General features: G+C 39.0%; 1 protein-coding gene across 1 annotated transcript in view; it reads left to right on the top strand.

The window, feature by feature from the left end:
• Window positions 1-11,847, top strand: part of NUP210 (nucleoporin 210) — a 68,147-nt gene extending 56,300 nt beyond the window's left edge. Inside the window, exons 31-40 of the mRNA XM_075052695.1 lie at window positions 404-579; window positions 1,950-2,167; window positions 2,701-2,837; window positions 3,619-3,742; window positions 4,696-4,842; window positions 6,753-7,003; window positions 7,593-7,812; window positions 8,399-8,494; window positions 8,660-8,743; window positions 9,840-11,847. Coding sequence (XP_074908796.1) covers window positions 404-579; window positions 1,950-2,167; window positions 2,701-2,837; window positions 3,619-3,742; window positions 4,696-4,842; window positions 6,753-7,003; window positions 7,593-7,812; window positions 8,399-8,494; window positions 8,660-8,743; window positions 9,840-9,940 — 1,554 coding nt within the window. The 3' untranslated portion in view covers window positions 9,941-11,847. The remainder of the gene's footprint in view (window positions 1-403; window positions 580-1,949; window positions 2,168-2,700; window positions 2,838-3,618; window positions 3,743-4,695; window positions 4,843-6,752; window positions 7,004-7,592; window positions 7,813-8,398; window positions 8,495-8,659; window positions 8,744-9,839) is intronic.
• The last annotated feature ends 4,735 nt before the right edge of the window (window positions 11,848-16,582 follow it).

Below are 16,582 nucleotides of genomic sequence, written 5' to 3'. Positions count from 1 at the left end.
GAATTGAAACACGTGAAATTGTGTCTGAATATAGGACAGCACTTTTTTACTGTGGTGGGTGTTGAACACTGGCACAGATTGCCCAGAGAGATGGTGGAGTCTTCATCCTAGGAGACGCCTGCACATGAGCCTGGGCAACTGGCTTTAGGTAACCCAGCTTGAGCAGCATGGAGCTGGGCTAGACGATCCCCAGAGGCCCCTTTCAACCTCAGCTATTCTGTGAAATATATGTACTGATGATAAAAGCTCCATGTCTCAGTACTGTCATATGGTTAAACTTATAGCAAATTGTTCATGAAGGAAGCTTTGTGTATTTGCATAATAAGAACTCTTTTAGATTATTTTTATAGAGGCATCAAAAAAACCAATTTAATTTTGCTTTTCACTGCTGATGTTTTTACAGGTCTACCCCATCTCATACCTAAGAATCTCCATGAGACCTATTCTGCACACACAAAACAAAGAGGCATTACTGGCTCTCCCCCTGGGTGTGACACTGACATTTACAGTCCATTTTCATGATAACTCTGGAGATACTTTTCATTCACATAATTCTGTGCTCAACTTTGCAACGAACAGGTAGGTATCTATCACAGGTGTTAATTATGGAGAACAAAAAAGGCCAAATACACATAGCCCAGCCACAGCAAGGAACAAAGATTGTTCCAAAGATATCAAGTGAAGATACAGCTTGGACTGGGATTAGCAAAGAAAGGATTTTGTCTCTGCAGTCTTCAGAGGCACGTAGCAGAGAGAAGAGTTCCAGTTAGCAATCGATATTCTCTAGCAAGTGGAAAGTTGCCCAGATAAGTGTGATCCCCAGTGGGGCTTGCTGGGGTACATTTCTGCTTTAAGTGACTCAGAATCATCAGATTGCATACATCAGTGGCCTATATAAACAATTGATCTTATTAGCATTTGCCTCATCTTGCCTCTTTTCTCCTAGTGCTTTGTTACACTGACTCACTTAAGTCTTATATAAGATGGTGAACGTTATGGATCAGGGGCTGTCTCTTCAGATATGCTTGCACAGCCTTTGCACACAGCAGAGCCAAGCCTCAAAAGGCTTTTTGGTCTCTGCCTCAAAGAATAATAAATATTATAAAACAGCCTTCTTTGGTCATTGGTAAACAATCACATTCCATTACTATAACATAGCTTGTTTTCTTCAGAGCACTTTGCAGTTATAACACAGTGATCATGATTAAAAGGGGAAAAAAAAAGGGGGGGTTGAATGCAAGATTCTTCCATTCTCCTACCTAAATGATCTGCAGAAACTTTTATAGCACACAGATCCCTGAGATAACACTGCCCTAGCTTACAAAGTAGATGTGACAGAGCTGCTTCAGCATCGGGCTAATTATTAGCCCTGGAGAGAAAAGCACTGCTCGTTAACCTCAGGTGCAGCACTGTGGTGACCCAGCTCTACTGCTGTCAAGACCTTCACTATCTCCACGTGCTGCTGCCAGGGTGGGAAGTCTCTGTGCTGGGTGCACTTACAAGTGTTCTGCATGTCAGTGCATGTGGGAATGCTCAATTTTGGTAAATATCAGGACTTGCAATCAAATGTGATTTGGCTTTGTGATGTTATGGCTGGAAAGCTGCATACTGGTGTTTAAATTTTTTTCCCTTTTCTCACAGTTAAGAAGCAAAAGAGATGAATTACCTCATTCTAAAGTTCTACCATTCTTAAAATTAGGAAGGAGTTATCATACATAATTGTGACCTCAGTATTTCCTCAGCATAATGAAGTGAGAACTGAAATTTGCCTCAGTAGCACCTAAACAATTTTTATATTTTCCTCATTTTGTCAGACTTCTTTAGAAGATAACCATTGTTGAAAACAAAAAGGCAACTGTCTAAAAAGAGTTCAATGCCTACTATTTATTGTAGAGATAATGACATTAGCAAACTTGCCTTAATATAAAAGCATTTCTTTTTATCTGTAGAGATGACTTTGTACAGATTGGGAAAGGAGCCACAAACAACACATTTATAATCCGGACTGTAAATGTAGGTTTGACCTTGCTTAAAGTCTGGGATGCAGAACAGAGCGGAATTGCAGACTACGTACCACTTCCTGTGCAACATGCCATTTTTCCTGAACTCATAGATGTGGTAGTAGGTGATGTCCTCTGTTTGAGTACTTCACTGATGAACCAAGAAGGTAAGCAGCACTTGCTGTGTTTTTGCAGCTATATAATTTGACATCAGTGTAACTCTTTCTCATTCTCAGGAAAACTAAATGCATAATTAATGATGTTTTTTCAGAATCAAATGTCACTGTTCTTGTTAATGATAAAAATAGGTTTTATCAACTACTCTAATTTTAATTGTACCATGCAATATGTTGATTGTATTGAATTCATGAGTATCAGACTTCAGACATTTCCATTCTGTTAGCTTGAAAGGCTAGATTTTTAGGGGAATCATGCAGAGTCAGGACTGTCTTAACTTCACTCACTGTATTTGTTTCTTAGTATTAAGGGGCCTTTGTCAGAGTAACTACAAGTCAGTTTGGCATTGGGCTGTCAGCCTTCCATGATGCGAGACCCTAGAATCTAGTTTCTGTGAATTGGGAAGTGTGTGTACCCATGCTCCCCATGCAGTGGATACATACAGACAGACAGCGATGTGATAATGCAATGCTTTAGTTAGCATAAATTAGTTGAACAGTGTCCAAATGGTGTGTCTTCTCAGGCCTGCCGGGCGTCTGGAGCTCCTCGTTAAGTAGTGTTCTTCAAGTGGACTCCAAGACTGGTGTAGCAGTGGCAAAGGATTCTGGTGTTGTCACTGTCTATTACGAGATTCCTGGATTACTTAAAACATACAGAGAGGTAAGGCACTGCTAAATCCTACTGGAACTGCTGATGTTTGTTTGCTTCAGGTGGACCCTCACCAAAAATGTATTCTGTGATTTTTATTTTTTTTTTTAAATATTTAGAAACATTCTTTTTAAAGGAAAAGTTATTAGAAATGCAGATGGTTGGAAAGTATTTGGTATGTGTCCAAACACATCGTGGGTTTTTTTAATCATCTATGTTAAGGAAGAAAATTTAGTGTAATTGTTTCTATTTTTAGCCTTTACTGTTCTTATATTGTACATTTTGATTCATTTGCTTGGCTAAGTTGTTTCCAGATGCTAAACAATTTTTGACTATGGCAGCTTTTATGAATGAAGTTTCACTGCAGGATGAGATGCCAACAAGAACTTTCTGAAGTGTTGTACCATATTACTATGCATCGCTGATCAGAACTACTCAAATTATTTTGTTTATCTACAGTGCAGTTGAACTGTTGACACAATTCACTGTATCAGCTAACATAAGCGCTAGATATTCTTTCTAAATTAAATTTAGACATACAGCTTTATGCCTGTTAACTTATGAAGGTTGGGTAGAAAGAAAAAAATGTTCTTACTACCTTGTACTGCCTTGAAAGGCAGTTTCTAAAATTAGAGAAATGTAGAATTTCTTACAAAGAGAAACATGACATCTTGGAGTCTTCTGTTATACATACAAGGATGTGTGCATTTCACAGTCAGTCTGGTCTGGTTTTGCCTTAGTTTTTATTTGTAAAAATAGGTTTTGGTGACAATGTAGTTCATCCTTTTTTCAGATATTGATTAATATACCTCAGAGGACTACAGCAATGCATGTAAGTGGAGTGAAAACAAGCTTACAAGGAGTTGCAGCCTCAAAAGTGATAGTTTCAGTTGGGGAAAGAAATAAAAATTTGAAAGGTATGATGAAAAAAAATCTTTATGCTGATTGTTTATTGCATGTTTGTATATTAATGATAGGTGGTTTTGGTTTGTGTTTTGGTGGTTTTGTTTGTTTTTTAAGGCTCAGTGAGTTGGTGTAGCAAGATCTCTATGAACCTTTAGTGCCTTTCTGGAATCCCAGGAGCTCTAGAAGAATTTTAGGGCCATGTTACAGAATATGGAGGGCGTTCTGGGACACTATTAAGATTTCACAACTAGTAAAATTGGTAGATAATAGAAGTGTTGTTTCTGATCATATCAAAAAAACAGTTAATAGGCAATCAGCTGATTGTTTGCTTATTTGTTTAATTCCAATTGCCTTCTTGAAGTTACTGGGTTTTTTTTACTAAGCATGTTTAAAGTAGCTACCATCCTTAAATCTTTTACAGAAATTATCAGCAATTAGAATCAATACAACGATTAAGCATCATGGTGCTATTGTGTCTGCTATTTAATAAGCTGTATTTTGTTTGATTATGGTTTCTTTTAGGTTTTAGCTTAACACTTAGCACTTGTTCAAATACTATTTTATTGTGCCTTATGTAAATTATTAGCCTATGAAAAAAAAACATCTTGCCAGATACTAAAATATAAATCGAGACTCCCAGGATCATATAAGTTATTCAACAGACACATCTGAGCTGAAAATTCTCTCGAGTTCATTCTTTCCTGTAAATAAATTATTCCTGTCAAAGAAAACCCACAACATATAAAATTTTCATTTGCTGTGTCTTTGGGATTAGACCTGAGATAGGACAGCTATCTATGATTTCCAGCTATTTTAAGATCGTCATAACCTTGTGAAACTATTTCAGAAGGTGGCAGAATAACCTGGTATTTCAAGCCATGGTTTTGCTTTTAATTAATTAAAAACTAATTAGTTACAATTTTCTTTTCTAATTAATTGGAGATTAATTTTTTTTCCCCCTTAGGAGAGTGCTTGTCTGCTCAGATTGAAGCCATTGCTGAATTACAACCACAGTCCATTATCAATTGCCATCTCGATTTTAACAATGATGTGTTTGACTTCCCAGCACGTGATATTTTTATAGCAGAACCTGGATTTGATGCAGTTTCAGGTAAGATGAGACAAGATGCCACACTCCGGGCAGACACTTTGAATTCTGCTGTGGTTTAGTCCAAATGCCCTTTGACCCAGCAGATTTCCTTCTGAAGCCTCTGAGCTTTACTGTGTAGGATCTCAGGCTTTAGTGAGTTGTTAACGTGTACTCTCCTTGTTTAACTCTAGGGTTTTCTGCATGTGACAGAAACATTTATTTGTTTTCAGAGAAAGCCAGAAATCAGTAGCAGCTCATTTCATATGTTTTTCAGAGTTGTAGTAGTAAGTGAGGAGGAAACTCGGAAGCATTATTTTTACTGGGTTGGGGAACAAACTTTGATATGTTTTTTGACTACAAATTTAGGTCCTAATTTTGCACATTACTACTCATAGATTTGTAGGCATGCAAACAGTCCAATGGTACCTTGAGACAGAAGTGATGGTATTACAGAATGTAGACATAATACACTGAGGTCACACACTTTACAGAGATAGCAGCTGCCATATTTTACTCCAGCTGAACTGTACAAAAATAGATTGCCTTGTATATAACAATTTAGAAAAGAATATCAGGCCCTGTATTTGTTAAACTATGGAACTTCCTCCTTCAGCTGGTAAAAATGAGCACTCATGTGACAAATATTCCAAAATTGGGTATCTTTGCAGCTGTAAACATCTAGTGGCTCTTTTAGGTGTTTTCTTGCCATACGTCAGTGCCTTTACCATATACTTAAATGCAGTGGAAGGTAAGACTAGGGATAAGAGAAGCAATCATGAGTTTTAATGTCTGTGTACCAAGGATCTTTAGATATCACCAAATTATACTCTGTATTTGTATTTGATGCTGGCCTTTTAAAAACCCTGCCACTGTAGTTATTGCAGTATAACTAACCTCAGTGATTAAAATGAGGGAAATAGCATAAATGTGAAAATCTGCTGAAAGTAAATAATTTTGAATTCTTTGTATGCTGCTATTTAAAGATTTCTGGAATTTTCATGCTTTCAAACTTTCCTGCACAACCCGAGTGCTGTAATCTCTTAGGAAAGGTAGAATTCTTATGTATCCCCAAAACAACATGAACTGGGACTTAAAAGGAGGGGAAATTACTAGATATCATGGAAATGGAAATAAAATTGTGAAAGTCTACAACATGTGTTAGTGTTTCATAACCATAACATGATCTTAAAAGGAACCACAACACTGTGGACTGTATGGAAATAACATTAATTATCTGTCCCCATTGTGTACCCATTGTGTGAAACACTATTATACTTTGCATAATAGTGGCTGCCTCTGTTACTTCATTGGGGAGAGAAAATAGGGAGAAAACATGCACCTAGCAAGTACTGCTTGTTACTTATGCTTTGTATCTTCTATACTGGGGAAATTTTTTACTATCTTTATCGCTAATAATAGACAAATGGGTCCCATAAGAGACTAGAAACATGGTGAATATCTAACCCTTAAAGAAGCTTTTATAAATAATAAACCATGCCTCCACAGAGTTGAGGATGGTGATGGTAACTGGCTAAAATTTTAATGTTGTTATGTGAAGAGAATATGAAATAGGATGTTAAATTTTGTTTTCAGTAAAGCCTTTCTATCAATATTAGCATAAATGTTATATTTAAAGTGGAATTCAGTCTCACTAGCATATTAAAATAAAATGTGATTGGAAACTGCCATTTTAGTTTTTTTGTCATGATAGTTAGTTTGGGACAAGAAATAACTTCTGTTGTTTCAGTACTGGGATTGTGATGCTTGGACCAGCAGTGTGCCATTCACCTATGCACTCCTGATCTTTCTGTTTGTTGAATTTTAGCACCTTTTTTAGCTCTTGTCTAAAGATGTCACAGAAATCTTACTCTGCATGCAGAAAAAACAATGAAGATGAGCAATTAACAGTCAAACTGATTTTGTTTCTATAGGACATTACACCTGTTCCATCACAATGCACAGGCTTACTGACAAGCAGCTGAAGCATCTCAGCCTCAGTAAAACTGCACTCAGAGTTACAGCTTCAATCCAAGGCAGCCACTTCTCTGGGGAGCAGATCAGCACTGAAGTGCCATTCAATCCTGGGTTTTATGCTGACCAAACGGAAATGCTTTTAAGTAACCATTACACAAGCTCTGATGTGAAAATATTTGGTGCCACTGAAATTCTTGATACCCTGGAGGTGAGCATGTTGCTGGAAAGTATCACAACACAGTTGAAAGCATTTTGAACTGCTATATGCAACTTTCTAACCAAAGGCACTCTGTGCCACCTTTACCATGTCAAGATTGTTCCTGAGATGATTTGGCAATACTTATCTTGGAATGTATTCCTCCTCAGTTTTCTCTTTTGTTTTGGGGCAGTAGAAATGTGTCGGGCTCATCTGTGCACCAGCTGGGGTGTGTTAGCCAGCTCACAGGTGGGGAAGCAGAAAAACTGCCTGATTCCTAAGGGCAGGGGTAGGTTCTTGCCCACTTACTTGTTTGACTGCCCAGGTTCACATAGACCAGTAAGGGATACTTTGATTTTTGCCTGTATGGGGTTAGCCCAGACCCACAGAAACAGCAGTTAATAGGGCAACCTTAACAATAAACAGGGATGAAATGCTGCAGGTGTCACTGTAAAGTGACAACCAAGTCCGATTCCTGCTGAGGGGTGAGTTGCCCTGTGTTTCTATGGAATAACATATTTCTGACATGTGGCCTGGAAGATGGATGTGTGCTGTGCTTTCTCAAGCAGTCCATTTCAGGTTGTTTTTTTTTCCTTGGCAGGTGAAATGTGGGTCACCAGCAGTGAAGGCGTTTGAGAAAGAGAAATCCTACGGGCTGCCTAGTTATGCAGTCTACACCGTTAGTCTGTCTGATCCAAGAGTTTCAAGCCAGGGATCCTTATCAACCACTCTCACTGTCTCTAGTCCTATGACTGACCAGTCTATCACTATCCCGGTGACAGTGATTTACTTGACTGACAGAACCAGCACACCAGTGAGACGTAAGTTTATCTCTAGGCTTTGTATGCCAGAATAAACCTCTAACTTCCATTAATGTTCATGAGGTTATAAAATTTTGTGTGTTAAAATCTGAGCTGGCGGCTAACGTTATCATTGACACGTAGGCCGCTCACTGTGACCAGAAGACTTGAATACAATTGCTCATTATGACTGAAGATGAACATATTTTCCTTTTGGGTTGGTCCAAAATACTCTGTTGTAGTTGGCATAAATATCCCAGTGCTAAAGTGTCTGAAAGTAATTTTTTTTTTTGCTCTACTTTTATTTAGTCCCAAGTATGCCTTGTTAATTTGAAAACAGATTAGCATTTGGGGGCTGAGGAAAGTAAAGAACACACTTAAGATTGTATATCAATGTCTTAAGCTGTTATTGGCAGATTTTGAAGACTGTATTGGAAATAGTTGCTAGAATCGAAGTCGTATTATCTAAGTTGATTACACTTGCTTACTATAAATAAAAACCTTCTTTTGGCTATTTCAGTTTGAGTTAAGAACTGTTAACTCTTAAAGCAGATTGGGGAAGATGCTCTTTTAACTCAATATTGTCTCCTCTTAATCGATTCTACAGATGGAGCCAGTCTATTCCAGCACTTTCTTGATTCTTATCAAGTAATGTTCTTCACACTTTTTGCACTATTAGCAGGGACAGCTGTTATGATTATAGGTAAGAGAATAAAAAATTGCAGAAGTATTTTTTCCATAACTTCTTACAATGCATTAGCTGTAAGATATAAAGTAATAATTTCCATGTGTAATGATTTTTATTTTTATTGTTTGTGGTTTTTTGTGGGTTTGTTTGTTTGTTTTGTTTTTTTATAATGTCTTGCAGCCTATCATGCAGTTTTCTCACCAAAAGAACAGCACAGTCATCCAGCGTTTACCCCAAGGACAAGTCCTCAACACAGCCGTAACAGTAAGCAGCTGTTACCCAGTTATAAATGAATTAATTGATAAGTCCAGGTATTGTGTTTGAGTTGAATCTTAGGGAAGTATGGCTATGAGAAAGCCTATATACTGAATGATATTACAACAAGCACCATGCCAGTTCCTAGGAAACTTGTTGCCCATCCTCCTGCCCCACTCCCCAACGTCCCCTTTACCTACTGTTAATTCTTTTGAAACTCTTGGCCAGCTTCAGCCATGTTGGAAATGTTGGAAGTGGTTTAAAAGTGTAAGAATTCACGCAAATCATGAGGAGAGAGATCCACAATTTTGCTCCTGCTGAGGGGAAAGTAAAGCAGAGCTCAGCTGCTGATATGGTGTGCTTGGCAGCAGCTGGCTGGTTAGTCAGTTCATGGGATGTCAGATTAGCTGCAGCATGTGCTGCATCTCTTGTGCTGTCTGTGTGCTGCGAGGTACTGCGAACTGGGGCTACTGTAATAGACAGGGAAGGGCAAGTGTGAGGTGACAAAGGACACAAGTCTATAGAAAACATAGTTGTGTTGCTCAGGGAATAGTTTGTTCCTTCACTGCTTTTGATCTTGCAGTCATTTTTCATCTATTCTTTTGACATCATATTTATTCCCTATTTTACCTATTTGCAGTGTTACAGAATCAAACTCTCAGAAATATGCAAAAAATAGCCATTCACTTGGAACGTCTGTAATCAACAGTGTCTATTAAAACAAAATTCACATGATTATAGATGTATTTAAGTTACGGTGAGCTGCAGTCCTGTTTGTAAAAACACATGCCTGACGCTTCCAATAACTTTCAGTCTGAATTTGCCTTACTTTATTTGCTGAGTTGAAATATGTTGTGCCCCATTCAGAAGACTTAATCAGTTCTTTAATTAAAGTTCTTCATAGGAAGACTTAGAAAATTTTGATACTTATAAGATGTCTTTTCAATAGGCAATAAGCTAAAGGGGTTATTTCACTTTGAATGGATCATTAGACTTGCTTGCCAGGTGTTCCAGCAGATGATCAACAGCAGTTATTTGTTTGTTTCTTTTTCCACTATTCCTGAGTATGATTGGGGTTTTTTTCTCCTTTTCCCCTCTGTTTTAGGTTTCTCTGTATCACCTGTGCTTTCCTTCAGTCCTCAGTCCTCGAGCAGGAAAACAAGCCCATCATCCACGCTCTGGAGCACTGATTATGGTTCACGTTAGACACAGCAGGACTTGTCTTCATGCACTAGGGCTGGAAAATAAAAATAAATTAAAAAAAAAAAATAAAAAAAACCAAACCCACAAAACAGTGCCTTGAACAATAGCAAATTGAAGAACTTTCACAGTTTTGATATAATTCAAGTCATCTTTTGAATGTAACTAGCTTCATAATTATTTTTTTTTTATATTTAGAGCTCTTTGAATTTCTTGTTTTATGTCACTGCTTCAGTTCTCTAAAACTTATTTTATCTGCTGTTTTGTGCTCAGTTGACAAGGATGACTGGACTAAAAGCAGTGTTTATGCTAAGCTAGCTTTCTTGCACTCTTCAAGCAACTAGAAGTTATGTCTAAGTGATAGTAATGAAAGTTTTTTATTTAGATTTTGTAAAAAATAACTTTCTTTTTAATGAACTTTTTTAAAAAGGGAAATAGAAAAACAGGTGAAATAAGAGCCAAAAATATGAAGGATTATATATTTCAAAGAACTAGTTTTTTATTTTGAGTTCCAAAGACTCAGGAATGTACTGCACTGATAAGTGTTCTTATGTTTAGCCTTACAATGTGATTAATCACCGTAATTTGCTGTTTTAACATTAGGAATGCTGGAACAACTGTGAATAATTTGGAGTTTTTTTACAACAACAAAAAAGAAAAACATAACTATATTAGTGTGGCTTCCTTTGGGTACAACTGCAGTATTCCTTTCTTGTTACTGTAAGCACTTTTTTTGGACTGGGTATGTGAAAGCATGTGCCTTCTAAGAGGACCTTTCTTCTGGTAGTAAATATTTTTAATTGAAGGCAATTGTCTTACCTGTGTTCTGATATAAATATAATACATTTATATAGGTCGTTTCACAGATAGAAGTACCTCAATAGAAACTGAGCCTCCTTTTATTACCACTAGTCATCTGGTGCACTGGAAAGTAAGTGGCTTATTTCACACTTGCAATGAGTGACCTTTTCAGTTGGTTCAATCTGCTTGTGTCTGCCATATTTACGCACAAACTGACACAGCCACACCCTAAATCTTCCTTTAAACTGTACAGTAAGATATTACTGGTATAACCAGAGTTTGGAATATTTGTACGGTAATATCCTACTAATAAGTGCTCACTTGTAAGTCTGTAAAATACAACATAGCATTTAATTGCATAAGTATTAATGTGGGGGTTTTTTGGTTGATTTTCTGGTTTTCTTCTTCACTGGCTAAGACACACAGATATAAAATGCACAGTTCCAGGTACATCAGAAAGTACTCTGCTAAACCAGGCAATTGATCACTGTGTGCTCAGATGTATTTTGCTTTCTAAACAAGATGGCAGTGAGGTATGCTAACATGAACTTTTTTCTAAATTAATTTTAAACAGATGAGAAGAAAAACTTGGTTACAATTCTTAGTTCTAAAATACTTCCCTGAGAATAGAAAAAAAAATATCGAAGTTGGAACCCTTTATTTTGAGGATAATAATCATAATCACAGTAACGTTTAATCCATAAACAGTATTTTGCAGCTATCAGATAAGGGCTTTGTTTACATAGAACAAGTATCACAGTTTTTTAATTGTGAATAATACTCTGGCTGTCTGAACGCTCCTAAGGACCATAATGAAAGTGATTGCAATTGTTCTATTTCAAAGAACAAAATATTTCATGCAAAATATATTGTGTACAGAACTATGTGGGCAAATAGAGGAATGGAATGCAGTCACAGTTTACGGCATACAGTTTTGGTTTCGCAGTATTACAAAAAAGCAACATTGTTACATGTTATTATATTGAGTCTTCTGTAACTTATTGGCTAGTTTTGGAGAAGTTGTGCCTTACATGCTAGCACTACTTAAAATTGACAATTTGGATGTAAATAATAAGCATTTGTATCTGTATTATTTAATAAAGCTTTGTCCAATTCCTTTAGTATGCTGTTGATGAGCTTTCTTGTGTTTTGGCTATTCAGAATTTAGCACTAGACTATATTATTTGTACTTCACCTCCTACAGCCCCTCAGTATTTGCAGTAATGATTTTACATTCTTAATTTTCACTTTTGTTGACAATGTAATGTTTTTAAATATTTTGACAATTTTTCATCTAGTATTTGTTGTCAGGGGCTTTTCCCAGTTTTCACAAAGCATCTTCAATTCCTGCTGAAGTCAGTGGTGGCTGAAGAAGCAGCTCTTCATTTTCCAGACTTGTTCAAACTTCCACTTTGTTCGTTTGGGTTTTTAAGGAAAGATGTCATCTTTTTCCACTTCCTTTCAGAGAGAAATGAAAGGGTTATGCATATCTCAGTGCTACTGTGAAAAACATTTCAGAAATGCTTACAGGAAAGGTTTTGCTCTCCTACTCCTTCTCTTTCCTGTTCAGCCTACCAGTCTGGCACTGAATGTCCTGAAAAATGAACTGTTCCAAGTGGTGGGAATACTTTGGCAAATGCCCACTGTTTATTTCACCTCTTTAGGCAAGTAGTTGGCAGTCTCCTGGCATGCATCTTCATGAAATGTGATTTGCCACAAGCTAGAGCTAGAGGGGGGAGTTAAGGGAGGAAAAAAATAATCTATGAAATAGGGAGCTGGTATAGTTCAGGAATCAACCTGCTGTAAGCCTTTAGGAGCTTCAGTGGTCTGTTGGGTGACTGCTGCGTGGGTGGGATTTGGGGATATAAATTTTTCTGAGCATGTTGCTGCCAATGTAAAGATTAATTTTTTAGCTTTTTTTTTTTAATTGACTAAAATGAGGTTTGAGGTTTTTGCATTTGATGTTGAGTTGTTCCTCTATTCACTTACTGCTTGTTCCTGAGTGTTTGCAGGGCTGTTGGGAATGTGGATATTGTAAGCTAGATGCCTTATGTGAGCTGACTTGTCTTTTAAAGTTTATTAGGTAACAAAACAATCAGAGCTGCACTCGGACCCTCTTGGTCCCTTCACATTCAGCAGGAGTTTTGTCTTTGCTCCTTAGTAGAAGCAGAATTTAGTGCATGCCAGCAACGGCAAGTTCATCACATCATGTTGGTTGTCAGACAAAAAGTTTTTCTTTTTAATGGGCTGACTGGAGCTTCATAAACGATGAAAAAAGCAAACCCAATCTGTGAGTAGTGAACTCACTGAGCAAATGACTTGGACTGTCCTTGCAGCCTTAGGTTTCCCGTCTCTGAATACGAGACCAGGAGGGCTCCGTGGCAGAAACTGCGTTACTGGCAGTGCCTGCGTGAGGTCGGTACTGCGGGACCTGCTCAGGGAACAGGCTTCCCTTTCACAACGGCAAATACTTGCATTGAAAACACAATTACAAGACTTTTTTTCCCTCAGAAAATGGAAGCAAACACTGAGAACTCAGCACAGCTGCTCCTGCTGCAGAGTGGGTGGGAGCTCAGTGGCCCTGGGGACGGCTGTGGGGATGACAGCTTTACTCCCAAATAGAACCGCAGGGCTTTGCTTTAGTTTATCGAATAGGCACGGCTGTAACTTAGAGCAAAGTTCAGCCTTTACTTCATATTTTATGTACCTGTGTATGTATGAGTTTTCTGCAATACAACAGCTCGCACCGGGCCGCTGCCGTGGCAAGAGGCGGGCTGGGCCGGGGCGCAGCGTGGCAGCCCCGCCCGCCTGGCTCCAGCCTCTCAGCCCTCCGACCCTCCTCCTAGGCAGCTCAGGAGCGCGCTGCAAACCGTCTTGATTCGCAGAACCGCTTCAAAAGCGGCCGAGACCCCTTTTTTTCCGCCGCCGGGCCGCCCTCTCCCCGGCGGCGCCCGGCAGCGCCTTCCCGCCACAGGGCGGCTCCGGGCCCGCCGCGCGCTGCCGCAGCCCCGGGGCGTGGCCTGCGCTGAGGAGAGGCGGCCGCTCCGGCGGGGCGCGGTAATGCGGGTCGTAGAGGTCCTTCCTCCACCTCCTTTTAACTTGGTTTTTGCCTTTTTAGAACAGTTGTAGTGGAGAAGGGGGGGGGGGGGGGGGAATCTTACCATGTACTGTGTTGTTTGGGGTTTTTTTAATCCACGCAAACTTGAATGGGCAAAGTCATCTGAAAGATACAGTTGTGTTCAGCAATTGGCGTCCACAAGGATTAGGAAAGAGCAGGAAATTTCATCCTGAAAGTAAATTATCATGAAATTCCTGTCAAGTTGTGGCATCTGCGTGGAGGGAGTTCATCCCTGAAGGGGAAGGAGATGTCACGCTGACAGAACAGGCAGCAGTGGCTGAATTATGGTTGGCAGATGTTCAGGTACTTGGAAGGAAGGAAGCATTAGGGAAACATTTAATAATAATATTATTGTATTGAATCATACCGAATACTGAATAATAATATTATCATACTGAAATGTAACAGAAAATATAATAGTACTCATTAGAATTACAGCGTACTATTACTGTTTCCAAAATACCTTTCTCTACTAATTAAAGTTAGCCTCAGGTCTTCTGTGCCTCTCTGAGGAAGAACTATTGAATGAAAATCTATGTCAATCTCGTGCTTTTTGGTAAAGTGGCTTAGATTGCTTTCCCAGTTACTGTCACCACATGACTATTAATGGGAGGACACTCACTTGTGGCAGTGAACGTAAAGTCCTCGTGAAAATGGGATTGTTTATAACCTGCGTAGTTCCCTCGTGTGGCTCCTGTGAGCTGATGGGGAGTAGGGGGAAAGTGGTGTCTTCCATGAGCAAGAACAGAATTTTTGTTGAAACAGTCTCCAGAAACAGCAGGGTGTGCGTGCATGTGTCCACGCACAATGGCTGAGCGCTGCAGCAGCACAAGGCACAGATGGTACCTCCACTGCATCGGGATAAAGAGCCTGTTTTCTGTTCTAGGTTGTCTTGCGGCATCCAGAAAGTTCCTGCCTGTCAATAGTTGTTTAGCAGCCATGTTGCAAGGAATTACTTAATTAGACTAGCCAGTCTAGATTAATATTAGACTTCAAGCCAATCTATCCTAATGTGACATCCCCAACACAGCATAATCATTATCTCTCCATCTCCCCCTTAAAAAGCAAGGCAGATACTGAATAAAACATTGAGCCAACCTTTTCAGTTAAGAGTTCTTCCTGATGAGGAGCCAGGATTACTGTGTGGTGCTTAAGGAGGTTTTCCTAGCAGCATGGTTGCTGACCTTTGTTCTTTATGTGAAGACTTTTAAGTTTTACAGATGTTAATTTAGCCTCTTTGCTAATCGCTGCATTTACTTTAAGATAATGACATTATTTTCTTCCCTATTTGCTTGCTGATATATGCATTTATAAGGTACCTACATGTCAGTCATTCCTAAACATTCTCTGAGGATTTCTTAGTACAGGACTCCCCAAGAAGCATTGGGTCTCCTCCTTCTGGTTTCCCCTGTTAGAGATATAGCTGGAGGAGAGCAAGGTCTAGTCAAGGCATGTTGCTCTAGCTCTTGTCTCAGGCAGGGGGTCTCCTAAGAGAAAGCCAGGTAGTAGCCATTGAAATTGCCTGTAGTGCTCTAGGCAGAGTCAGGGTGTACAAATAAGTTTTGGTAATTTCCTTAGCCAGTTTTGTTAATATATATGCATGTTTATCAGAAAACTCTGGCCTACCATTGTGTTTGTAACAATTCGAGCACAAATGAGGTTCATGAATGAACGCCAGGGGAAGAGTCTTTAGGAAAAAATAATTTTTTAAAAAGTAAATCCTGATGGTAAAGTCTTGCTTTGTGTTGTTCTGAGGAAGCAGTAACAGCACAGGAGCACAGGGTGCCTTCTACTATACCAGTGCAACAACCAGGTGTTAGGAGTTAACCCCAGGTACTTGCAACCCCTAGAAGCTTAACCGTTAACTGTAACATTAAGTACGCAGGTTGCACAAATATTGATATAGTGCATGGAGAATTATGTCTTTGAGTGACTAAGTTGTTGCTGTGTACTTGCTTGTAAACTACTGCCCCCGGGTCCAGGCTGCTGGCTTTGATCTGTGTGACACCAGTACATAAATACAGTCTGCAGCTTCAACTGCCGGAGGGCACCAGACAGTTCACTTCTACAGAAGCAGGAAGAGGTGTGTAGCAGAGCATGTGTACCTCTGTTTTTCCTAAACATCTTGGCCTTTCCTTGCAGGATGTCTCCAGAGATCCTCGGCCAGCACTATACCTTCTCTGTGTATGGCTACCTCTTCAAGAGAGACTTTGAACAACAAAGTTTCAACAGCATCTTTTCTGGCCATTTCTGTGACATGCAGCTTGCACCTTACATTATGCTGTGTCTCATCATTTCCCTGTAATTGCAATGAAACACCCTGATGTAGGAACTCTGCCTGCAGAAGCCCTGGAGATAGTGTTTGGTTGACAGGCAAGGTGTGTGCTTTCAAATTAATTCCTCTTCTTTTAAATGTTTTTTCCTGGTAAGGAAACTAGACGTTTTATTCAGGTATTTAGCTTTATGTACTTATGTTAGTCTGTATAGTATTCGTGATATGATTAAAACCACTCCTTTTCAGCTCCTTCTTCATTGTCTTAGTTACAAGTTTAAGGTCATAGCTGGCCTTAAAATCCAGTCTGATCTTCTACACAACACAGGCCCTTTACTTTCCTCTCATAAGAAATGCATCAACTTTGAAGCTGGAAAAAAAGGCATTTAGTAAGTAATGGCTATCTGACTTAAGGTCTTCAGGTGACGTTGTATCTTCCATATGTTATTTGTTTTAT

This window comes from Buteo buteo, chromosome 21, assembly GCF_964188355.1.
Source record: "Buteo buteo chromosome 21, bButBut1.hap1.1, whole genome shotgun sequence".
In the NCBI taxonomy this organism is placed as follows: Eukaryota; Metazoa; Chordata; class Aves; order Accipitriformes; family Accipitridae; genus Buteo; species Buteo buteo.
The sequence above is the reverse complement of the archived record's forward strand: the minus strand, read 5'-3'. Positions and strand labels throughout refer to the sequence as shown.